General features: G+C 43.3%; 1 protein-coding gene across 5 annotated transcripts in view; it reads left to right on the plus strand.

The window, feature by feature from the left end:
- The window catches only part of ABAT (4-aminobutyrate aminotransferase), a 49030-nt gene extending 25201 nt beyond the window's left edge, over positions 1-23829 (plus strand). For 4 of the 5 annotated variants that reach the window (XM_089476947.1, XM_089476948.1, XM_089476949.1 and 1 more), the window contains 14 exons: positions 2154-2251; positions 5454-5483; positions 7233-7350; positions 10191-10240; positions 11747-11827; positions 12461-12553; positions 12886-12948; positions 13852-13915; positions 14076-14224; positions 15754-15891; positions 16972-17139; positions 18078-18224; positions 20104-20215; positions 21172-23829. In XM_089476947.1, the coding sequence (XP_089333073.1) occupies positions 2154-2251; positions 5454-5483; positions 7233-7350; positions 10191-10240; positions 11747-11827; positions 12461-12553; positions 12886-12948; positions 13852-13915; positions 14076-14224; positions 15754-15891; positions 16972-17139; positions 18078-18224; positions 20104-20215; positions 21172-21293 (1433 nt within the window). In that variant the 3' untranslated portion in view covers positions 21294-23829. Of the gene's footprint in view, positions 1-594; positions 678-2153; positions 2252-5453; positions 5484-7232; positions 7351-10190; positions 10241-11746; positions 11828-12460; positions 12554-12885; positions 12949-13851; positions 13916-14075; positions 14225-15753; positions 15892-16971; positions 17140-18077; positions 18225-20103; positions 20216-21171 lie in introns of those variants that run through there. The other variant, XM_089476952.1, reaches the window with a different exon arrangement.
- Positions 23830-25562: the final 1733 nt, after the last annotated feature.

The following is a 25562-nucleotide window of genomic DNA, read 5'->3' on the forward strand; positions in this document are numbered from 1 at the left end:
TATATCCCAACAAGAACAGCTGCCCTCAGCCACCCCTTGAAGTCATAACTAAGAGTGAATTCGGAAACCAGACACGCCTTCCTGGGCCATAGTTCGGCCAGGGTGCCATGGTAGCATTGAACCTCAGTAATGTTATCGGCAAGGCTGAATGCCCTCTTGGCCTCCTTCCAATGTTTGGAGTCCATCCATGCCACTGACCTCTGGCCCGCACTGTAACGTTTCTCCCATGTGCTCAAGAAATGTGCCCAGCTTGTGAGACTCCTTCTTTAAGTGCATATAACACTGTCCTGTGAGCAAAATCTGACTTTGAGGAGATCTGAAATCCTCCCTTTGGGTTTGTGATCCTTGAGGGAGAGGCGTTGGAATTCCTTGTGGTGTGGAGGGGTTCACTGAGTACAAACTCCCTCCGTTCTGTTGCTCACTCATCCTCAGGAGCCTCTTATATTACCCATTAAGTGTCTAAGAAATCAATCTCTGCTTCCAGGAGATTGCATAAGAGATGTTTACTTGCTCAGCAGATCCTGGTATCTTGGCCTCTTGAGAACATTTGGGCAGTTGACCTTCTTGGAAAAATTGTCATCCCAGCCAATGTTCTGCGGATGTCGTTGCAGCTTTTTTAAGAAGGACGTCTCTGTTACTTCTGTGTATCCATAAAATCCTTATTTGAAATGGCTCTTGTTAGTATTTATCCCTTTACGATTACTAGCATACTATCGGTGGGCACCCTTCTTGCTCCCTGTTATTCTGTGCATCCATTAAGTTCTTACTTGAAACAGCTGTTGTTAGCATTTATCCCTTTATGATTGCTAATATAGTAATAGTGGGCACCTTTCTTGCTATCTTTCCACAAGCAGGTAAAATCTTTTTCATTCTGGCAGGCCTTTGAGAATTGATTTTGAAGGCTTTGTATAATGTGCTGGACTTTAGTCGTTGTTTTAATTTTTTTTTCTACAACTGGTTTCAGATTTTATGATGGTTTAATGGCCTTTTCACTTTTGTAGGCTGTTAATTTTTAACTATGGTTTCACTGTTGCGAGCCACTTTGAGTCCCAAACTGAGAAAGGTGGGAAATAATAATAAATTGTCCTTCTGCCAAGGGTCAGAACGGCACACATGGGTTATCCAATTTTATCCCCATTATAGCTAGGACTGTGAAAGAAAGAACATCTGGCCCAAGGACATCCATTGTACTAACTAGCCCAAAATGGGGCCTGTTCACACTACACAGTTATAGCGCTATGATTCCACTTTAACTCCTATGATCCCATCCTGTGCAATCCTAGCATTTGCAGTTTGTAAAGCAGCGTTTAGAATTGCCATTGACCACCGTGGCTGGCAGGTTCTGGGATTTGTAATTCAAAAGTAGCTTTTCCAAACTCTGGCTGTCGTATTTTGTAGGTCTGGCATGCCTTAGGCTTACTCCATCAATTCATTAACTAAAGCCATAGCTGACTAATCTGCGAGGATCAGATTTTATCCCTGGAGGCATGCATTGATTTTGACGAGAAGTCTATTTCAGTTCTAGTATGTTTGCTCAATTTGATATGAGGGGCTGTGGCCTTCTAGCAGATTTGCTTGATTAAGTAACAGATTATGTCAGAGTACTGTCAGAAAAGCCATGCGTACTGTAGTTTTCTAATAGGCAGATCTATTTAAATTTAATGGGTCACCCTATATAGGCAGTTTACAGCATCTCAGTGTGTGCTTTCCCAGACGCAAGTCCAGTTGTGCCAAAGGAATCTATTTTATTATTTGTTTTGTTAGTTATATTTATGTCATACTTGGCTCCTTTACCTGCCTGTGAGGTAGGTTAGGCAAAAGAGAGAGGTCCTGACCTAAGGTGACTCAGTGGGTTTAATGGCCTAGTGGAGACTAGATCCTGGATCTCCCAGGTCACCCAAATCTCTAATCCAGTGATTCCCAAACTTTGGTCCTCCAGATGTTTTTATACTTCAGCTTCCAGAATTCCTGTTAGCCAAGCTGGCTGTGGTTTTTGGGAGTTGAAGTCCAAAACAGTTAGAGGACCAAAGTTTGGGAACCACTTGTCTAACTATTATACACCAGTCTACTTAATGGGGCTTCCTCCTTATGTTTAAAATTGTATTTCAATCAACTAAAATGCCCTTAATTGCTTGATTTCTTATTCTTTGCAGGGCACAGAGGAATCAGTCAAGCTGCAGCTAAAATTGATGTGGAGTTTGACTACGACGGGCCTCTTATGAAGACGGAAGTCCCTGGTCCGAAATCTCGGGTAAATTTATAAACTGACCTACTCTCAAATCTGCTCTCCTCCCCTTATAATTTTAGTCTTAAGAAATATACACTGTAACAGCCTTCCCTGAACTGGAAAGCCTTCAGATGTGTTGAAAAACCATGTTAGAAAGAAGAATTTTTGCAGTTTGCTCCTGGTATTCAGATGTCCTGAAGCATTCCTGTGGGATTATTCTGAATGCATGGGCTTTTTGGACTCACACAAATGTTGCCTGTGCAGAATAGTTTCCTGTACACACACATACAAAAGTATATTTCTCTGTAGAATAATCCCCCTGGAACACTTTGCGACATTCGCATACAGGAAAATAATCATTTTCTCCCACAGTGGGGAGAAAATGACCGTAATTATCCATCCTTGCATGCAAGGTTGAAATAGTGGAAGATTTACATTCCTATTGCCTTCAGAGGAACAAAGCAAACCTACAGAATGTGTGGTATCGAGTGCAGAATTAACCTTCCATTTTCTTTGGTGATACACTCTAAATCAAATAGGCTATGACGCCTGATGAAACATGAGGAAAGTGGATTGTTACAGCCCACTTCTTGCATCTCCCCTGTAGTGTGCATAATCAGAATCAAGTTACACAAAACAGCCACAAAAAGCCAGCTAAATCCTGTGGAAGGGGCAGAATCCTGCAGATTGGGTCAGGTTGCCTGCAGGTGCCAAAATCAAACTATATTTGCAGTCCTGATCTATTGGCTCTGCCAGCTAAGGCCAATGTGGGCATACATTCACCCAGCCTTGCTTTTTGGGTTGTGTTGCAGTTATAGGAGCAGTGTGAGTGTGTGTGGGGGGGCATAGCTGGCCACATTTCTGGCCGTGCGGGCTGGAGGATTCTGAGAGTTGTAGTCCAAAAAAGTAACATTCCCATACTCTGAGAATGAGGAGCCAGGTTCCCATCACTTGGGAATAATATGATGCCCCATATAAAGAGGGACCATTGGTCCATCTGACCTAGGGCTTGTCTACATGGATTATTTACTTCAAATCCCCTCCGGGTTTGCTGCATTCTGTTTACATGACACAGAGCCAAATCGGATGGGAACTGTCTTCACAACATCTGCACTCAATTCGGCCTTTCCTCCCCTTAACTTGAATTTTAAAACCTTACCTTTTACTCTGGGTTTTTACCTCTCTCTGCAGCAACGATGTGAGCTGCCAGGTGCCAGCGCTGTGGACACGGGTCTCCCTGAGGTCAAAATGAGGTGCCCAGTGTCGATAATATGACTGGGCACCTTATTGTGACCTAAGTGGGGATGCTGGGAGATGAACAGGGATTGTGTGAGAAGGCAGCCACTCATTGTTGCTGAGGATTAAGGTAATGCTGAGGTAATGGGGGGAATTTCGGGGCAGAATACCTGTCTGGTATTCTGGCCAGTGAAGACAAGCCCTTATTGCTGTCTGCCCTGATTTGATCCATCTAACTTAGGGGTGGGTCTCACTTACGATTTACAACAATTTAAAATATACCGGTTCCGTTAAATCCGATTCAAAATAACACAGGTGTTATCCCGCGTTCCAAATCACTTTTTTTTCTTCGTTCTCATGTACCAACTGAATCGCTGTAAATGATCCGCTTTCGTTCCTATTCAAGAATGAATCGGTGTATATATAACCCGGTTTTAGCATTATTTCGTTCGCACTCGCCTTTTTCGGCTGTCAATCAAAGCACGTCATCATGACGTCACATTTATTCGGAGTAACATACACCAATGTAGCCTGTACCTGCGTTCCCACTACCTGGCCGTTTTTAATTAGTTATAAATTTTGCGGTTGTTTTTTTTTTAAAAGAGCCAATCAGGAGGTGCTTATTCGTCCTCTTCTGTGTCTCCCCATATTAACTGCCATAACTCAGTGCTAGGGAATCCTGGGAATGGTAGTTTATTATGGCACCAGCACTCTCTGGCAGAGGAGGATAAATGTCTCACAAACACAACACAACCATCCCATAGTTCCTCTGTAAAGAGCCTCGGTTCCCCAGATTCACTTTGGCCACCCCATGGGGAGAGAATCTTTGGGGAAGATTGCTCCCAGGGCTGTCTTGGGAGCCATCCCATAGTTCCTCTGGAAAGAGCCTCGGTTCCCCAGATTCGCTTATATATATGTGTGTGTGTATATGTGTGTGTGTGTGTGTGTGTGTATATATATATATATAATCATGTGTGTGTGCGCCTGTCTGTCTGTCTGTCTATCTTATCTATCTATAGTGTGTGTGTGTGTGTGTGTGTGTGTTTGCCAAATCGGATCAAGGAGGAGAAGGCAGTGCGTTTACGTGGGTAGAGACTCTGGATCCAAAGCCCAGGGGAGATAGAGACACAAGACAGAAAAGGGGAAAAGAGAACAATCCCAGAGGCAAGAGGCTGCAGACCTAAGAGAGAGGAGAGAGTGAAAGCCGAATAAAGCAAGAGCAAGAGACGTCCAGGATAGAAAGGAGGACACAATACAAAAAAGGAGAGGGCAGAAGTCTCCAGGGACAAAGATAAAGTGGAATACACACACACACACACACACACACAACCAGGGTTTCCTATGTCTCCCCAGATTCCGTTTGGGAAAGAGAGAAGGAAAGGCTCTATTTCCCCCCAGATCGCTGTGCATCCAGCCTTTCTCCGTTACAAATGGTGTTCAGTGGTTCTCCTCAAGAGGTGAGGTTGCAATCCACGGGGAGGGGGGAGTCTATGCGAATGGAAGAAAATGGCGCTGGCGATGCAGGCCAGCCCATCGCTCTCCGCTCCTCCCATCCAGCTAACCTGATTTCAAAGGCTGTCGATCCTATTTAAATGCTCCGATTCCTATCCCGATTCACGGAAAAAGTATAGGTTCGACCCTTCTACTTTTTTAACCCGCGTTAAATGACGATAACACAAATCAAATAATAAACCGGTATACGATTCGATTTTAAGTAGGAACGATTGCGGCTTACTCTAGAACTGTTCTAGAGTTAATTCAGTTTCCAATAGGAACGCCTAACCTTGGATTCGATTGGTAGCCCGGCTTAAACGCCAGTGAGACCCACCCCTTAGTTGTTTCACAGGAGGACTTTCCAGTCAATCTGGAATCTGAATCTTTTTGCAGACAAAGCAGATGATGCAGACAGTTGCATGCTAAAGATCAGTTTACTGAAGCCAGAATGTCAACTAGTTAGGATCCTAATACTCTTTTTTTTCTATTCTTTCAGGAATTATTGAAACAGTTGAATGGAATTCAGGTAATTTCTCCCATTTCAAGTGTGTTCTGCTATTTGACTCCCAAATCTTTCCCTGTGAATCCTTAAACAACTTGTGCAAGGCAACTGCATAATAAAAGCCTGGTCTGGAAGCACTCCAAGGGTAGATCCATACTACATGGTTATAGTACTTCAATACCAATGTGTCACAGCTCCTTCCTGCAGAATCATGGGATCTGTAGTTCGGCAAGGTGCTTGGAATCCTCTGTGAGAGAGGTCTAATCCATTTCCCTCAACTAAAACATTTGAGCTGCAACAGTTGTACGTTCCTCACCAAACTACAAATCTTAGGTGTGTCAAAATGACATAACTGCATAGTATAGATGCACCCCAGGTCTCTGTTCAGTTTTGCCAACCAGTTTGGGAGTGAGAATCTGTGATTTATGACACCTGCAGCTACTTTTATGGTTGTCATTGTGTGTTTTATGGGGTGGAACAGAAAATTAGCTCTGCTAATTGACACATAGAATTTGTACATGAGGAGCATCTTCCAAAGGCCGAAGGGTGGGACCAAAAAAAAAAAAAAAAAAAAGCTAGCACATTTATTTTAAAGCTGTTATTGCCAGTAATTAAGCTTTAAGGTACCTTAAGTATCTGCCATCAACATTCCCACCTCCTACGAACAACCCAAATTGGGGAAAGTGTCAGAGATCTGCCTGCCCTCTTTAACCAACTCTGGCTTTGCACAGAATCCTTTCCCTTCCTCCAGTGAGAGGCAGGAAATCCCACATGTGCATCGATTGAACAGGACACAAATGAAGATGGAAAGGAGGATTTTATAAGGGGAAGTCTTTGTGCTAAAGAAGGATAATTACATCAGATTAGCAAGACATCATACAGTTTGGTGTGCTGCTCTACATAATTAACATAGGAAGATGTAGATTCCAAAAACAAGTTATATCGTAACACATTGGAAACAAGAACCAGCTAGTAATCATTCTCTGACTCCCCTAACTAAGGTATACGTAGGTTGAGTCTTCCTTATCTGGAATTCTGAAATTTGAAATACACCAAAACCATCCACATGGGTAACTGAGATACACAAACCTTGTTTCATACACAAAATTATTAAAACCATGGTGTGTAAAATTACCTGCCGGTTATGTGTAAGATGTAGATTAAATATAAAGAAATTTCATGTTTAGGCTTTGGTCCCATCCCCAAGATAACTCATTATGTATATGCAGTTATCGCAAAATCCCAAACACTTCTGGTCCCAAGCATTCTGGATCAGGGAGACTCAACCTGAAGTCCCTTGCTCCATACTTAAAAACATACAGACACACAAATCAAGTCTGGTTTAGTTTAATCCATGACTGGAAGGTAGTGCAACAGGGAAACAGAAGAGGGATAGCTGTGGCTCAGTGGAGAAGTAAAACAAGGCCATTGCGGTTCCTTCCTTGGATCCTGGCAAGGCTGGCCCAAGATATTTTGCGACCTGAGGCAGAAAAGAAGATGACACCTCCCCACTTTCTATGCCATTTTATGTACAAAAGCCAACAGGTTCAGCCAATGAATCTTTCTTCAGCACTATCAGTGGGGAAAATGTCCATTGTGAAGGCATCCGAAATGAATTAGGGGGCTGAGAAGCAAGCTATGGAGTGCCAAACTCTCTCTTCCAAGACCTTCCTAGAAAATGCAACCTGAGGCAACTGCCTCGCTTTCCCTGCTACTAGGCTAGCCTTGCTTTGGGTGTAGGTGGGATGAACTGTTTTCCTCTGTTTCTTCAAGCACGCCGAAGCCGTGCACTTTTTCTGCAACTATGAGGAAAGCCGAGGGAATTACCTTGTCGATGCTGATGGGAACCGTATGTTGGATCTCTACTCTCAGATTTCTTCCATTCCAATAGGTAAGGCTGGCTCATGTGAATTGGTTAGAGATGTTTCTGTATCAGAAGGTGTACAAATATTATAAATCACAGTGGACGGGGTACAGTCTCCAGGCCAAATCTGGACCTCCAAAGCGCACTATTCACCTCTGATCCTCCAAAAAACCTTACCAGCAAAATAGCTGAAGGTGCAGTTGAGATTCGTAGGTCAGCAGACTGAGGTTATTGTCTCCTGAGGTTTTGCATGGTCTGTTGTGATGTCACAGAATACACATAGGTGATGTAGCTGCTTAGTTTAAGGGCATCGATAATTGAATATGCGATTGAAAGTGATGCAAGGAAAGGGCATTATGAAGTTGGCCAAGGGACAGTCAATGCACTCAGGGACAGGAAGGACTGTGTTCCATGGACAGGAAACAAGCTTTGGATGGCAAGTGCAGAAAAGACATGGATAGGTTACTTTTTCTGGATTACAACTCTCAAGACTGTCCAGCCAGCACTACTGGGAGTTGTAGTCAAAAAAGGTAACATTTCCAAGCCTTGTGGGCAGGCATCTGTAGGAAAAAGCACCTAAATGCAGCAGCAAAAGGGGCAGGAAAAATACCAATAAGATAAGAAGCAGCTATCTGAAGGAATAACAAATGGGGAGGAAACAGAGATTGGGGTGGGAAAGAGAAGTGAGATGAAGAAAACTGATGCTAGGCAGCAGTTTGCAAGCTTGGGCCCTTCCATCCCTCCTTAAGGGGCCAGCTCCATCTGATTCTTCCTGTTCTTAACACTTTCAAATGGAGCATTATGCAAGAATTGCTACTTAATTTTTAAGAACTGGTGCATGAGTTTCTTTGCTTCCTTGTTTTCCCTCCTCATCCTTTTTCCTTCAGTGTCAGACCTTTTGAACTGTAAATTTACGAGCTGAGACTATTTTGTATATTATTGATCTGTGAGCCGTTTTAACTGAACAGTGTGTTAGGGAGGGAGAATCCTTTAAATAAATAAGTAGTACCAGAAGCCTGTGAGGATGGCTAGCGTAGAGGCCAAAGAGAAGTATATCTTTTCCTTGGCAATAAGAAGCAAAGCAGAGAGCAGGGCATGATTTGAACCAACATACTGGACTAGATTTTGTTGTGCAGCCTTGACTTCAAGAAAACAGGTTTCCCCAACCAGACAGCTTCCAGATACATTGGACTACAGCTCCCATCGTCTAGGCCAGACTATTTGGAGACAGTCATAGTTGTAATTCAACACATGGGGTGGCTGTCAGTCATGAAAGGTTGCAGTATAATTTCAAAGCAGCGCGGGTGTTTATAGCGCTTTGCAAGAAGCAGGAAAGGAACTTCACAAACTCTGGAGAAAGTAGGTTAGCCTTTATGTAACCCTTCAAGAAGTGGAAATGGGCATGCATCCAAGCCCCCAAAGGGAAGGAATGCAGATTAATGACCATGGCGTTGTGCTGTTATTTTGCTGGCTGCTGGCTTCCATGTTGTGTCTAAATTGTTCCGGAGACGATGCTGGAGCACCACTGACTAAGCAGCTGATTTGTTGTCAACAAAACAGAAATATCACAAATTGTTGCACAGTGGTTCCTACCCTGAAATTGCAAGCTCTGTTTACACAGGAGCTAAATGGTGTTGTTGTTGGCTGAGCTGTGAAAATGCCATTGAATGTTCAAAACATTCACGCTGGGCAGGATGAATGTGCAACTAGTAAAGACAAGACAGTCAAATTCAGCACTTTATCTTGTAAGGACAATCTTACCCACCCCTCTGCACATTAATATTGGTATCCTTTCTTTCCTTGAATTTTTTACTCCTGACGTTTGGATGGCATCTGTGGCTGACATCTTCAGAGAATCCATCTGCAGGAAGAAACTCTTATAGAATACGGCCACATAGCCTGAAAAACCCACAAAAAAACTATGGATGCCAGCCATGAAACCTTCGACTTCACAACAAAATACTCTTTTTACAAACTCCTAAAACGAGTCTAAAAATAATCCTAGAATCCTATTTTAAAACAGTAGAGCCAAACCTTTCAGATAGCCTGGTCCTTCCAAGTGAATTTATTTGGGGCGTGTTGTTTTTCCCCCCAGGCTTTTGTAAACTCAATATATATGTTCCAGAGTTTCTCTGCTTAAAATAGTAGTTACATAGTCTTCATCATTAATAGCTTTTGTTCTCCTGTTGTCTGGCCACATCTTTCTGAGTATACTCTGTTTTTGCTCAGCTACACTGGAGGATATGAATTCACCACCACCAACAGGCCATTCCATCTTTTCCTCTTTAATACATTTTCTTTGGTGCAAAATAAAACATTAATATAAAACAGAACACCCAGAAGAAGCTGCAGGGAGGATCACCAATGGAAGATAATGACATCACTGTAAAATTCTGCGCATGTTTCAGGGCAATTGCATGCTGGAAACCTTGTCTGGGTGCCCAGAGTTAAATAATCAAACAATTAACATCAAAGCTATTATGATTTGTGTCACTTCTCTGGGGTTTCTGTTTTCCTTGTGGTTTCTAGCTCAACTAACAGTGCAAATGAGGGATAGAGAAGGAGCCAGCCGGTGGATGGTGTGTTACAGATCACAGACTGCATCCGAAATTGATGCAGTTGAAACTGATGAAATTTATCTTCTTCTCCCCCAGAAACTGATTTCTGAGCATATGCCTTTTCCTCCTCTAAAACGGGTTTTTGGAAAGCCAGCTGCCCATAATTCCCCAACTTCTTTTGAAAAGTGTTAAATGAGCGGGGTGCATTTCAATGCACCATAAAACTACTGTGTTTTTCTAGATTGCAAGTTGCTGAAATTTGAATGTTGGGGGGAAATTTCTAATAATTGTCTCTCTGTTTATTTCTAGGTTACAACCATCCAGCTCTGCTAAAAGTCCTCCAACAGCCCCAGAATCTGGTAGGAATCCTCTTCCAAAAGATACAGTCACTTAAGCATGTACCACCTTCCTACATTTGACATTGATCTGTTTGTTGATTTCTCTCTGAAAAAAATACCTAAGCATAAATTTGATAACAAAGTAGGGATACAACAGCTGCTCTGTGATGCTCAAATTCGCAGCATTATATTTGCATTGGGAGACAGAAGAATTTCCAGAAACTGAAGGAAATACGGTCGTTCATCTTGCAATGCAAATGACAACAGCACGGGTTATTCTGGCTTTTCGATTTCTTTTGCTCACCCTAATGATCATTTCGTTCTCCAAATGAAAAGCTGCCCCTTGAACTCAGCACAATGGATCAAGCCAACTCAAGTAAAAATCCAATAGCATTTTGCTAAGAAAAAGAAATGCTATTCGCAGATAATAAACATGCCATATGTTTCCAGGCATTGCATGACTATTATTTTCTATTTGACGTTTTTTATTTGTTGCCTGTTTTATTGAACCCTTTCCTGTATTGTTATGTATTATTTATATGTGTTACGCTATTATTTCTTAGATTGTACGCCATGGGCAGGTTTACTCTTATCTATTTTACTGTTTGTATGTACAGCACTGTGCAAATCTACAGCGCTATATAAATAAAGCATAATAATAATAATTGGCTGTGAAGTACCCTAGACTCCAGGTTTCTGCTCCTCTTTCCTATCACCACTTTTTGGCACAGGTGATATCCGCCTGTCTGACCTTTTAGGGGCTAGAACCCAACTGTTTAACCTCCTTTTTTCCCCCTGGGTATGCCATTCCATGGAAGAAGCCTCTTTTCTGTTAAATTTTAAAGAAAACAGTGGCTGCATCCACACTGCAGAAATAATCCAGTTTGACACCACTTTAACTTGCATGGCTCAGTGCTGTGGATTTCTGGGGGTTGTCGTTGTGTGAGACATTTAGCCTTCTCTATTGGAGAGCTCTGGTGCTACAACAAACTACTGTTCCCAGAATACCATAGCATTGAGCCATGACAGTTAAAGCAGTGCCAGACTGGATTATTTCTGCAGTGTTGATGCAGCCAGTGAGAAAAGTTGGGAAAGAAATAGGAGAGACCAAGTGTGCATCTACGCTGTAGAAACAATGCAGTTTGACACCACTTTAAGTGCTCTAGCTCCATCCTATGGAATCCTGGGATGTGCATATTTACAAGCCTTATCTACCAAAGACTACTGGTGCCTCACAAAACTACAAATCGCAGGATTTTGTCAGATGGAGCCATGGCAGTTAAAGTGGTGTGTAGATGTAAACTGCAGTGTAGATGTGCCCAAAGAGTAAGAAGAGGCAGATTAAGATGGTGAAAAACCAAGTGGGTTTCTCATAGGTTGGCACTGGTTCAGGGTTTGGGGAGAAAATAATTCAGGTAGTGCAGCTCTTTGGGGTCTCTTCGTGGGGGACAGCGCAGCCCTCTAACCCCTGATAGTTGCCTGTTCTTCTGCAAAATGCTCCCTCAAACATTTCCCATTGTTTTTCAGAGCACCTTTGTGAACAGGCCTGCCTTGGGGATTTTGCCTCCAGGAAACCATGCTGAAACTCTAAAGGAATCGTTGCTCTCTGTAAGTTTTCAACAGGGTAGAGGGAACCAGTGTACCTAATCTGTGATCAGATTGTTGTTGCTTCACATTCCCTGTTGCTGCCTGCGATGTGAATGGCAGATAGACGATGGGGAGCAGGCATGCGGCAGAATTAGTGGGAAGGTTGTCTGTCGCCCAGGGCTACCCCATTGTGATAGATCACCTGGATCAGGTTTTTGGGCCTCTAGGTGATCCCTGTATGGACCAGTGGATGACTTGTTTTGGGGTTCATTGGGGTAAGTGTGACCAGACTCCCTGTCAAAACTTAACAGGAGCTGCCAGACACTGCTGTAAAAAAGAATAAAGAAGTAGAAGTTCATTAACGCAGGTTGAATCTCCCTTATCCGGAATTCCAAAACCAGAAATACTCCAAAACCCAAACCTTTTTTCATGGGTGGCTGAGATAGGGACACTTTTGCTTTGTGATGGTTCAAAGTACACATATTTTGTTTCATGCACAAAGTTCTTTAAGATATTATGTATAAAATAACCTTCAGGCTATTTTGTATGAGGTGTGTATGAGGCATACATGAATTTTTTGCTTAGACTTGGATCCCACATCCAAGATACCTCCTTTTGTATCTGTTTCTTCTCTTTTATTCCCTCCATTAACAGGTGGCTCCTAAGGGTCTGTCTCAGGTGGTAACCATGTCTTGTGGATCTTGCTCCAACGAAAATGCCTTTAAAACCATCTTCATGTGGTACAGGGTGAGTAAAATACATATGGACCATTCCACCCATACTGCCCTAGAAATGTAATCCTTCTGCTTCCAGCACTTGGAGGAGGGAGAAGGACTGTGACAGAAAATGCTGTTCAGTGGGAGATAATGGGCTTTGCAGTCATTCTTCAGCCTCCACAGTTAGGGCAGGTGAGGTATACCTGGCTTTGGCTAGTTCCAACTTTGGGAGAAGTGATCCTTCCTTCCCTCTAGCGGCTTAGTAAATGTTAGGTTTTGTGTCTTATTTCCCCAGATTTGCCTGTTGCACCATTTCCTCCTCCTCTTCTCTCTCATCCTTTCTCTACTAATTCTTTTTTCCAGAGCAAAGAAAGGGGCCATAACAGCGTGACCAAGGAAGAGCTGGAAACCTGCATGATCAACCAGGTAAGAGCAGTTCAGCTAGCGGGGTTTTGAAATGCTAAAGATGGGTAGAAAAAGAATGTGGAACCTCAAATGCCAGTGTTTTCAAGGGAGCCTTTTTCTTGTGCACAGACTTTGTCTGAACCTTTCCCTCTGGACTTTGGTGCACCAAGGACAACCCTACAAGCCTTCAGCGTTATAGGCCTCTTGGATGTTGAGTTCTGATTTTGAAGAAAAAACAACTGTAAATCAAATTGAAAATACAATCAGCCCTCCACATTTACGGCTTTGCCTTTTGCACATTTGATTATTCCCAGATTTGACTAATACATTCTCTCTAGGTCCTCCAATGCAACTCTGCTGGAAGGAGAACTTAGAGACTCCTAGAGAAAACACTTCTCTAGGGATTTGTAGGTCTTCCAGTATGATTCTATGGTCAATGTCCAGCAGATGGTGATCATAGACTTGTGCTGGAGGACCTAGAATAGATATTCCTAGAGAAGTGTTCTTTCAATCTTTTAAAATAAAAACAGTGCTTTTTTAATTGGGGTTTTTCCACTTTCATGGGGGTCTTGTTCCCCGAACCCAGCAAATGTGGAGGGCCCGCTGTAATGATATCATCATCATCATCTGGTTATTTTGTTGTCGTGTGCCTTCAAGTCATTTCTGACTTATGGCAACCCTAAGGCAACCCTATTGTGAGGTTTTCCTGGCAGGATTTAGTCAGAGGGGGATTGCCAAGGCCATCTTCTGAGGCTGAGAAACTATGACTTGCCCTTATACATGCTGAAAATAAAGTATAAAATCAATAACTTCCTTATCCAGCCCAGTTGCACAATCCTTTCCTAGAGTACTTCAGGAAATGATGCTGTCACCTAACAGGCAGATTGAACAGTGTCATGATATTAACCTTTTGTTTGGTTTCAGCCGCCAGGTTGCCCAGAATACAGCATGCTTTCCTTTATGGGTGGATTTCATGGGAGAACCATGGGTAAGGAAATGTTGATATTTTTGCTTTCTGTTAGGGTAGTTGGCAGAGAGAAAAAGGGAGAAAGAGTTAATTTGACCACTGCAGCATACATATTCTTGTATGGGTGAAGTTGATTGGGATGCTCTCTTACATTTTGTATCTTTTTTGCTCCTTGGTTTAGGTTGTTTAGCTGCCACACATTCTAAAGCCATCCACAAACTAGACATCCCTTCCTTCGACTGGCCCATTGCTCCCTTTCCAAGACTGAAGTACCCGCTGGAGGAATTTGTGAAGGAAAATGAACAGGAAGAAGCCCGATGTTTAGAAGAGGTGAGCATCTTGATAGCAATATTTTCATTGCAGAGGCTAGGCCCACAAGTAGGTGGTGCAAGAGTGGCGCACCAGGCAGCAGATACTGAGATGGTGAGAGACGATGGGGGACATTGAAGGGCAGGACTTGGGTGCCATGAATCTTTTCCTGCTTGGAAATACTTCCTTTTGGTCATAAGTTCCCAGGAAACCCCACTCCCCATCAGCTTAGTCCCTGGCCATGCTGGCAGGGGATGCTGGGAGTTGTAGTCCATAAAGTAACTTTCCCAAGATCCACTGCACCCCCCAAGAGAGGGTGGGCAACTCCAGGTTTATTTTCAGATTATTTTTGGCCATTTTTGGAAAGGGAGATTAGAACATTGGGAGGCTATGGAGGCTAAAATGATGCATTTTGCAGTAGTTTTGAGATAGTGCCCAAAAACATATTATTGGGGGGGGGGATTGATCTACCTGGAGACAGAATGAGGCTCTGTGGGTGGGACACTTTCCCCACCCCTAAAGATATATCTGTTGTCAGTCTGATCAGCTTCTGTACATGGAAGGTGAGGTGAAGAGGAAGGAGAGCTGGATCTTATCCTTTGCCACGGGTGTCAAAATGTCTTGGGCATGCCCTGTTGAATTGCCAGGCCTCCAGCAGCTGGCCTAGTCCTGGGTCAAGACTGACTTGGAAGCCAGAATCCTCATGAGTCCCAGGGCTTTGGGCTAATTCTAGGTGTGGTGTAACTACTTTGGGTCTACTCAGAGACCCTGCTGCCATGTTTCTCCTAAATACTGCTTTGGATTTGAAAGCAAGCCTAAAGCCTGCCTCGGTTACCCTGAGCTCTTTACGATGGGTGGTTTGGGTGAGTAGAGGAAAGAGACTGGTAAGCTTTCTTTATGACTGGAGGCTGGAGTTCATCACAGATCAACACAAGGACTCAGAAATCTTTAGATTAACCCAATTTTTGAGAAGGTGTTTGAGTGGATCTAGACAAAAGCTAAATTGAAAGCCAATAAAGAGAAGAGGAATTTTCAACTGAAAGGCTCAGCTTATTATTGGAACAGGTGCTTTGGGTGAAACAATAGCCCTGTTTGGGTTTTTTTGCTCTATGTTGGTGCCATGTTGGGAGGGCTGGGGGCTCTGGGGCTTTTAATTGTATTTCTTAAATTGTATGTTATTTTATTGCTGTAATCCACTTTGATTCCTTTGAGACAAAGTGGAGCATAAATAAATACTATTATTATTTTTCATGCATTTTTCATTGGTTATGTCTCACGTACTTACATCATGGAAATCAAATGATTGGTGTGTTTGTGTGTATCCATCCATCCATCCATCCATCCATCCCTCCATCCCACTATAGCCTCACATTGACCAGACCCACAATATTTACACCATATGGCATTTATTGAGTACAAAAATTTCCAAAGTTTTCCATTTCATTTTTCCCCTTTAAAATGTTTTTTAGCTGCCATATTTAATAGCGACAAAAGGGAAATATAAACCACAGTACTAACTGTAAAACCTCACCCAATTTTTCAATCTGCAGGTGGAAGATTTAATTGTAAAATACAGAAAAAAGAAGAAAGTGGTTGCAGGGATCATCGTGGAGCCAATTCAGTCAGAAGGGGGAGACAACCATGCTTCAGATAATTTTTTCAGAAAGCTGAGAGACATCGCCAGAAAGGTGGGTTCAATCCAGGGATTTTATTACCTTTTCCATCTCTGGCCAGTAAAGAACTATCTGAAGGCTTATGAGAGAAGAAACGTTATACATCAGTGTGGCAGGCTAGACCAAAAAAAGTCATGCACTGCCTGGATACCAGCCTGACACAAAGATGATGTGCCTCTACTATTTAGATCTGTGTTGCAAAAAAATAGCATGTGGGCATTTCCAGATACATGTGGCTTTTGCTGGTGGGGGCATGTGTGTACCTTTTGCATAAGGAGCCAGTTGTCTTAGATATTTGGAGGATCGGTAATTATGCACCTTCTTTTTAGTGATTATTTGTTGAGCTCTGTCTCCATGTGACATTTAAATAGTCAACCCCATGACTTGACTATTGACTACGGAATTGACTATTTAAATGTTAATTCTATGTTGGGTTCTTTCCCAAAGGACTTGAGAAAGCCAAGTCAGTATCCAAATGAGCCTGGCTTGACCTTCTGTGCACTGTGCTGGATTTTATCAGGTGCCTCAATAGCAATCCTCACTTGGTTGCTCTATCACATGAGGATACAGGGAGAAAACCTGTAAACAGCAAGGTCACATAGCTGTGAAATGTAAGAAGGAGATACAATTTGTGCCTATTCTGTATTAAAAACTATAGGAAGGCTGGACAACTGTGGCTTTCTAGATGTTATTGGACTTCAGCTCTCATCATCCCTCACCAATACCTATGCTGACTTAAGGTGATAGGAGATACAGACAGAGAACATCTGGAGAGCCACAGTTACAGGGCCTTGGTTTACGTGTAAACAGGATAAAGAAAGTGGCCATTTATATATACTATAACTGATAAAAACACAGTCGTAACACTATACAGTACACTCTTTTTCTTTCATTTTATAATCTGGTATGAAAGATGACGACATCCCCCCCAGGGATTGCACTGAGTCTGGTGGCAGGACTTGAATCCAAGCCTCCCACATTCTTTGCACTTTTGGACAACATGGCTCACTCATTCATTACAGGGGGAAGATCGCTGAGCTGCCTTCCAGTTCCTTCCTCAAAGTTGACCTAACATTGTCCCATTTCTTTGAACAGCATGGGTGCGGTTTCTTGGTGGACGAGGTGCAGACGGGAGGTGGAGCCACGGGCAAATTTTGGGCCCACGAACACTGGGGCCTCGATGACCCCATGGACGTCCTAACCTTCAGCAAGAAGATGATGACCGGCGGGTTTTTCCACAAAGAGGAATTCCGGCCCAATGCTGTAAGTTCTTTTCTGGAAGGCTCTGAAGAGCTAATACTTGAACACAGTTCCCATGACAAGGGCTGGATGCATTCTCAAAACTGTGCCCCAGATTTGACATCCTGAAAGGGAGAGCTCTTTCTAAAATCAGGTGTCTAAGCTAGGGTTTCTCATCCATTAGATGTAACTAAACTCTGCTAAAGTACCTTGAAGTATGTGGTGTGTTTGTTAATTGTTATTGTCTTGGTGCAAGAGTCTCTTTCATTTGTCCTATCAGATAAAGGAGAGAATACATGCAAGGCATTCTCAGCTTGTATGGTTGTTAATTTAATGCAACAGAGAGAGCCAATATGAGGTACTGGTTAAGAGTGTTAGATTAGGACTTGGAAGATCCACATTCTAGTTAATGCTGAGCCTTAGGAACTCAGTGGGTGACTTTGGAACAGTCACTTGCTCTGTACCTGATCTACATCACAGAGTAGTTGCTGTGAAGATGAGGAGGAAAATAGGAAGGGAGCCTTGCATGCTGCCCTGATCTCTTTGGAGGAAAGAGTACAGTTAACTCTCCACATTTGCGGATTTGACTTTTGCGGATTTGATTATTTGTGGATTTGATTAATGTGTTCTCTCTGGGAATCTCTACATCTTCCAACGCAACTGCCAGAATTAACCATAGAGTCATGCTAGAGGACCTAGAGATTCCTAGAGAGGACACTTCTCTAGGCATTGTTAGTTCCTCCAGCACAATTATACGGTCAACTTCTGATGGAAGTTGACCACAGAGTTGCACTGGAGGACCTAGATATTCCTAGATATTCCCTTTCGGGCTTTCCACTTTCACACAGGTCCTGCGCTGTAATCATAGTGAATGTGGAGAGCCCACTGAAATTAATGGGAAAACAGGTAGTCTGAACAATTCTCACTTCCTGTTCTCCTGCTTTTCACCTGTCCTCTTGCAGCCGTATCGGATTTTCAACACATGGCTTGGGGACCCTTCCAAGACCCTCCTTCTTGCAGAAGCCATTAATGTTATCAAAAGAGAGGACCTTTTGAGCAATGCAGCTCATGCGGGGAAGGTTTTACTGACAGGGCTGCTGGATTTACAGGTAAGACTTGCAGGAGGGGTGTAGCCAAGGGTCCGTTTAGGGGAATTTTATTATTATTGTTATTAGCTCAAATATTGCAAGAGGGGGCCTGCTACGACGGCCCTTGCAGAATCGTCTCCCAATATGTATACGGAGTAGACCAGGAGATCCCACTAAATGGAGCTGAGACAGACTTCTAGAATTAATAACCAATTTATTTATAAGGGGAAAAACACATACGATTCACTAGCATACACACACACACATACAAGGCTCAGGAAAAGCATAGGTTAGCATGGAATAGGATTTTAGGCATCACTGGGGTGATACGTACCAGAATGTAGACTCCCTCCAGGAATCCAAATGGAATATGATGAGGATGGCATGAGGCTCAGCCATGGAATGACTGGCCAGGAATCAGGGGCCAGGAGCCAGGTCAGGGTTCAAGGGGACAGAGCTTCCCCCTGAAGTCCAGACTGGCCCAGTGAACAAGCAAATCTGGGAGTATTTATAGGCAAAATCTTGCTTCCGGCAAAGGTGCTTGATGGTGAGAACAAAGGTGTTGAATTACTTGCTTTTCACCTGGATGTCCCTGTCTGATTGTCTTAGTGGTCTTAAGCTGCTCGGACAACAGACCTGGGGAGGGGGCAAGAGCCTCAGGCAAGGCAAACATTTGCTCTTCCTGGTCATATGATAATCCTCTTATGCGACTCTCTAGATATGATGATGTGGGTGCCCCTCAGGGGTGTGTGTACATGTCCTCATGCCTTGCTGGCAATGGTGGACAGGCTGTTAAGAGTTCATCTAGGGGTCATTAGGGGTTATCATTTATACCAAAATTTATATTGAAGCATGGGTAACAGGGGGAGAAGGCTTAATTCAGAGTTTTTCTCTAGGGCAAAAGAACAAAATCCATCTTCAGTTGGGAACTCAAGAACTTTTGATAGAAAGTAAAATTAGTTGCTCACCTGATGTATCCAAATAGACTCGGTAAGCTTGACTTCAGAGGTAGGAATCCAAGACTACATATTTGAGGCTTGTATGTGAAACGGTTTATGTACATGGAACCAACAGAAAGCAAAGATGTCACTATCTCATCTGCTCACATGAACAATCTGGTAGAAGCTGACCATAGAAATTATACTGGAGAACTTAGAGATTCCTAGAGAGAACACTTCTCTAGGCATTTGTAGGTCCTCCATCACAATTCTATGGTCAACATCTGGTGGAAGGTGACTGTAGAGTTGCGCTAGAGGACCTAGAAATGCCTAGAGAGATGTTCTCAGAGGTAAAACAAAATTAATGTTTTTTTTATTTTCAGTTTTTCCACTTTCTTGAGATTCCTGCACCCCAAGCCCAGGGAATATGGAGAGCCCACTGTACACTGCTTTCCCATCACATCATGCGCGTAGCCTGGGAGGACGCTGGAGCAATGGCTTCAACTGAACCATTGCTAATCCAGCCCCGGCCTCTGATAGCTGCACAATGAAATGAATAGCCATCTCCTCCAAAAGATTCCTCCTTCCTTAAAGTCACCTGCTCCAGTCATCACACTACTAACCAAGTGGCTTAGCAGTGTGCAGATCCCTCAACACAGTGCAAATCAAACACCACAACATGATACACAAGATGCAGATGAGCACATGGTTTGCTTTAAAACGGACGTCAGAGATAGCCAAGTTGCGTTCTGGTCCCAGCCATGTCCCCCTGCATCCGGACAACCAATCTTTGCCCCCTACTTTTGTCCATGGGTTTTGCTTTGTTTTCAATGGAGCAGGGGAGAGAACAAAGCAAGATCATTCTCCCAAGGGGGAAAAACATGCATAACCACAGCCTCACTGATCAAAACAAAGTGAGGGAGAGTTCAAATAAGCTTTAAAATTCTCATTCCCTCTTTTAGAGTCGCTACCCACATCTGGTCAGCAGGGCACGGGGACGAGGGACGTTCTGTTCATTTGATGCCCCAAACGATGCTACTAGGAACAAGCTCATTGCAATAGCCAGAAACAAAGGTAAGTCTCTACGGTTTGTAGCAATGCACCAGAGCTGCTGAAACTGTACAGTCAACCCTCTGCATCCACGGATATATTTTTTATCCACGGATTCAAACATCCACAGCTTGAAAATTTTCAAAAATATAAATTCCAAAAAGGAACCCTAGATCTTGGCCTTTTATACTAGGAACACCATTTTGCTATGCCATTGTGTTTAATGGGAATTGAACATCCACGGATTTTTGGTATCCACATGGGGTCCTGGAACCCAATCCTAGTGAATACAAAGGGACTACTGTATTTTCAATCAAAAACATGGTGGTTTTAGTTGAAACAGTTAGGGACAAAGCCTGGGAGGGTCAGTGGGGGGTCCACAGGGGCTACATTGGGCTTGATATACAGTCATCCCTCCATATTTGCGGCTTTGATATTTGCGGCTTTGATTATTCACAGATTTCATTAATATGTTCTCTCTAGGACTGTCTAGGTCCTCCAGTGCAACTCTGTGGTCAACTTTAACTAAAAGCTGCACTGAAAGACCATTTGTAGCTACTCCAGTGCCATTCTATGGTCAGTGTATGTTGGACATTGACCACAGAGTTGCACTGGAGGACCTAGAGAGTCCTAGAGAGGTGTCCTCTCAGGTAAAAACAGTGTTTTTGTTATTTGCGGTTTTTCCATATTCACGGGGGTCTTGTTCCCCTAACCCTAGCGAATATGGAGGGACAACTGTATATATGATTCCCATCCTTTATTTAGATTGCAGTAAATAGAAGGAGCAGACGTTTTTGTGGGTAGTTAGTTGTTACAGATTTTTTTGGACTAAGAAATGGTGCTTCTCATTTCTCAGTGACCCTGTTTTGAGTTTCGTTAGCAGACACCACCCGCTTTCATGATTTAGGACAAACCCGGCACTGCTTTGCTTATAGACTGCATGTGATTCAAACGGCTAACATGGATTTTCCTGCCCGCAGGTGTGGTGTTAGGAGGCAGTGGTGACCGATCCATCCGTTTCCGGCCCACCCTGGTCTTCCGAGACCATCATGCGCACCTCTTCCTGAACATCTTCAGCGACATTTTGGCTGACTTCAAGTAGCCAAGCCTTACCTTGCACTGAGAAAACCAACACACCCAAATGCTATAAGAGTCTAAGAATAGTATATTTAAAAATCATATTCATATATATATATATATATATATATATATATATATATATTCACTAATAGAAAAGAACTGAATTCATGAAGGTGGCTTTGTTTTTAAATATTGGTTTTCTTCTCCCATGCTTGCCACCAGTTCAAGCTGCTTCAGCCGAAACGTTCAGACACCTGTGGTGCTTTTGGATAGTTTTGCAAGTATTCAGAGTTCCAGGTATCGAACCTCTAGGGATGGGATCCACAGCCGTTCATCTCCTTCCAGCCAGTGCATGCCAAATTTTGAGTTTGGTTTTTCTGACTCTGATCTTGAATTCCCAAGAATCTTTTCCTGTCAAGTTTCTAGCCCTGGTGACACTTCGGAAAGTGGGCACACATACTGCCAGTGAGCTGGAATAATTGTGGTGTATTTAACCAATGCACGTGTCAAAGGTGGGAGCAACTCTTTCCCACATCTCTGCACATACACCTAACCCACACCCACAAGTGACCATGGGCTTGATACTATCTGTATTTAAGCAGCCGCCTCTCCCTTGAGTTTCTCTATTTATTTCCCTTCTGAGGGTCGTATCTGCATCAGAAAATGAAACTTAATTTTTCTTTTCTACGTAGTTTTTGGAGCCACTGTGGTTCCCCTACCCAGTGGCCATGCTGAGCCAGGGACAATGGGAGCTGTAGTCCAAAACTGCTAGAAAGCACTGGATTGGGGAACATGGGCAGAAATTTTTCAATGCACCATGAACAGCCCTGCTACAACTCACCTTAGGAACTGTAACGGTGACCCCCCCCCTTCACTTCTTTTTGAGAACCAGAATACTAGTTTTTCAAGCCAGTTCCCAGCTTTGGGGAGTTGGAAATAAAAATAGGTCTGCAAAACTGGCAAACCTGCCATGGAGGTGCTAACCTTCTTCGGAAAATTCTCCCCCTTTTTTGGACAAAAATCCCCAGAATCTCCAAGCCAGCATAGGATTCTGGAAACTGTAGTCCAAAAAGAGAGAGAACCACATTCTCCAGGTCATCCATGCCTGGCGTTGCCACTTCCACAGACCTGACCTCACTCCCATTTTGTGCCAAAGTAAAGCAGAAGTCTTAACCTCTGTCGGTATCTGGTGTCCAAATGGAGGAAACAGCAGCCCAGTTTGTGAGTGTGGATTTTTGAAGGGTCCCCCCCTCTCCTTCCCTCAATACATTGTCTGCTAAGCAGAAAGTGTTGACTTTCGTAGGTACTGGGAAGAAAAAGATGTATTAGGGAAACTTCCTTCCAAACTTGCACTCTGCTCTATAGTTCTCCCCACTCCCCATAAAATGGCTTTCCCAGCTTGCTATGCCAGACTGGACCAAACGTAGCATATTTCTCTTGTATATTGTGCCTTTTATTACCCCATCCAACTCCCTGAAGGCTGGAGCGGGCCAGAGGTTGCTGCCACCCCTACTGTCTGTCATTACCTTTTAGAGACTTAAATATGAAAAGAGTTGGGGGGGGCATTACTTTTGGACTACAGTTCCCAAAATCCCCATTAGCATGGCCATACTGGCTGAGAGTTGTAGTCCAAAATAGAAGCTTTCCCAGGTTTTGCAACAGACGTGGTAAACCAACCTTCAGATGTGAATGCTTCCATTTATTAGCTAAACAAGCAAATTATTCCTCCTCCTCATTTCATGTCAGATCTCATTTGATGCTGTCCAGAATGTCCAAAAGTCTCTCTTGTACATTGGGCAAGGTATGTATTTATGTATGGAATAACATACCCAAAGGTATGTCTAGACTTCTCAATTCAGCCACTGGTCCCACTTCTAACTCCATTCTCTCTCAATATTTCATCATTATTTGTCCTATAAGCTGCACTTGAAAACTGTTATTTTCCTAAAACTTTTTGAAGTATCGCTCATACAAGACGATGGATTTAACATCTATCCTTGCTCAACCCTTTCCAGCAAGTATCTCTTGCGCATCGAAGTCTCGCCTCTGATAGCTCTAGCAGGCAAAAAACCTTCAGTAAAGGATCCAGTTTTTTTAATACTGATGGGCAAAGAGTAGGGATTTAGTACAATCGCCATATCGGTGCCGTCGAAGTTATAAGTATCTCTCGCAAGCCTTGCATTCTTATCCTACCCCAAAATCCCGTTAACCAAAACTTTGACCACATTCTTGTTTTACTGACGATAAAATCCTCTGCAGTGTGCCTCGGGGGTTCCCCGACACCCATTTAAAACGATTTCTATGGGACACCCTTTAACTGTGGACTTGTATGCACAACCTAATAACGGTCAGACCATAGTAGATGCTTCAATCTACAGTGTAAACTGACATCTTTTAGGAAAGTAATAATTTGTTTACAGCCTCTCTGTCGACTGTGCCAAATCCATGTGTAAACCAGTACCTAATCGCACCTCTTGACGTTAACTAGTAGCCATGTCAGACAGGTCCATGAAATGCATTTCCTGTGTTAATCAGTATTCTTAAAATAAAATATTTATAATTGAATTTTTCCATTTTTTTCCTCATGTTAGAACAGTGTGAATAAAGTTGGTGTGGCATTGTGGTTTGAGTGCTGGACTAGGATTGTGGGAAACCAGAATTCAAATCCCTGTTTGGTGAAAGAAATCTACAGAGTGACTCTCAGAAGGGCAATGGGAAACCTCATCTGAAGAACTCTGGCCAAGAAAACAGAGCTGCCTAAGTCAGAGTTAACTTGAAGTTACGGTATTATTATTCCAGTTTAACTGTCATGGCACCATCCTGTGGCCTCCCAGAAGCCCTATTGAGTCTGGCCAGTGAGGAGGGATGATGAAACTTGCTTTCCAAAAACTCTGGAGTTGAAGTGAGAATTGTCTGGCCGTCCAAAGGTTGGTCTGCAACTCCCAATATTCCTCACCATATTGGTTACAGCTGCTGGGAGCTGCCGTCCAGAAACATCTGGAGAGCTGCAGAAAATCTCAGCCTTGATCTGGAGATCCTGCCTTTTGGGGGGGCCACTATGGACCCAACCTAATAATGGTCCAACTAGACAACCACATCTTCCCTTCAAGCCGTTGCCAGAGTGGCTGACACCTCAGCACAGCTGCTTTCCTATTATTATTTTCTTATATCCCACCTCTCTCCCAACACAGGGACTCAAGGCTGTGCCTAAGTGATGAAGAACTGAACTTCCAAAAAGGTTTCCTCACAACACGTAAACCAGGATGCACTGTCAAGAGACGATGCCAACGTAATACCTTAAAGCAGGGGTTGGCAACCTTATTGAGCCGGGGACCGGGTTGCTGTCCCTCAGACAACTGGGGGGCCGAAGCCAAAAAATAAATAATTAAATAATTTTTTAAAAAAAATTAAATATATAAATAAACCAGGACAAATGTAGGACAAAATTTTCAAATGGAAGACACTTTTTTTAAAAAAAAAAATGGAGGACACGTGAAAAAAATTGCTGATTTTTTTTAAAATGTTAATATAAATGCATGTTTCTGAGGCTTCTATAGACAATTGCTCCCCAAAGGCCCCGGCGGCAATCGGCGGCAGGACCCGGCTGGGGCCAGTCCCAAGGCCTCGCCGGGCCGCATCCGGCCCACGGGCCGCAGGTTGCCTACCCCTGCCTTAAAGCCTGGGATCTTCTACAAGTTGGAACCATACAAGGACAAATACGGTACTTGATGGTGACGCAGAATGGCTCACTGATGTCTCTATAACCCTCCTGCTCTTTGCTGTTTGGCTTGGCCTGTAAGAACAGCACAGAGGCCAAAACAGACAACCAGATGGAGCTGTAATTTGCTGGGTAGTCACAAGTTGTGAAGGCTTCTGTTGATTATATATTAGGCCAGATGCAGGGAACCAGTTTGGATCTCCTTCCTCTGCCAATTTCTACAGGCTGTATATGGCTGCATAGGCCCTGATATCAGTGGCTCTCTGGTCAAAACTCGACAAGATTTGCTCCCCTATCCTTTATAGGAAGGTGGTGGGCAAAACTAGGCACATTCAGCTAACATTTTGAGAGATGTCTGACTGTTTTCTGCTCATTTTCCTTGTGTGAAGATACAAAGTCAGGTCAATGGATCCCTTCTGAGTTGATGAGATCTGGAGTGATTTCATTAGATACCTCCAGCAGAGAGAATTCCAAGTCCCTCGCCAAATTACAAATCCCAGGATCCCATGGTATCAAATTGTGTAGTGTGGGTGCACCTCAGGAATCCTTCATAGACTACACAACCCATGGTGA

The sequence above is a fragment of the Sceloporus occidentalis genome, unplaced genomic scaffold, assembly GCF_023333645.1.
Source record: "Sceloporus occidentalis isolate IW3139 unplaced genomic scaffold, rSceOcc1.0.p SCAF_10, whole genome shotgun sequence".
Classification (NCBI taxonomy): Eukaryota; Metazoa; Chordata; class Lepidosauria; order Squamata; family Phrynosomatidae; genus Sceloporus; species Sceloporus occidentalis.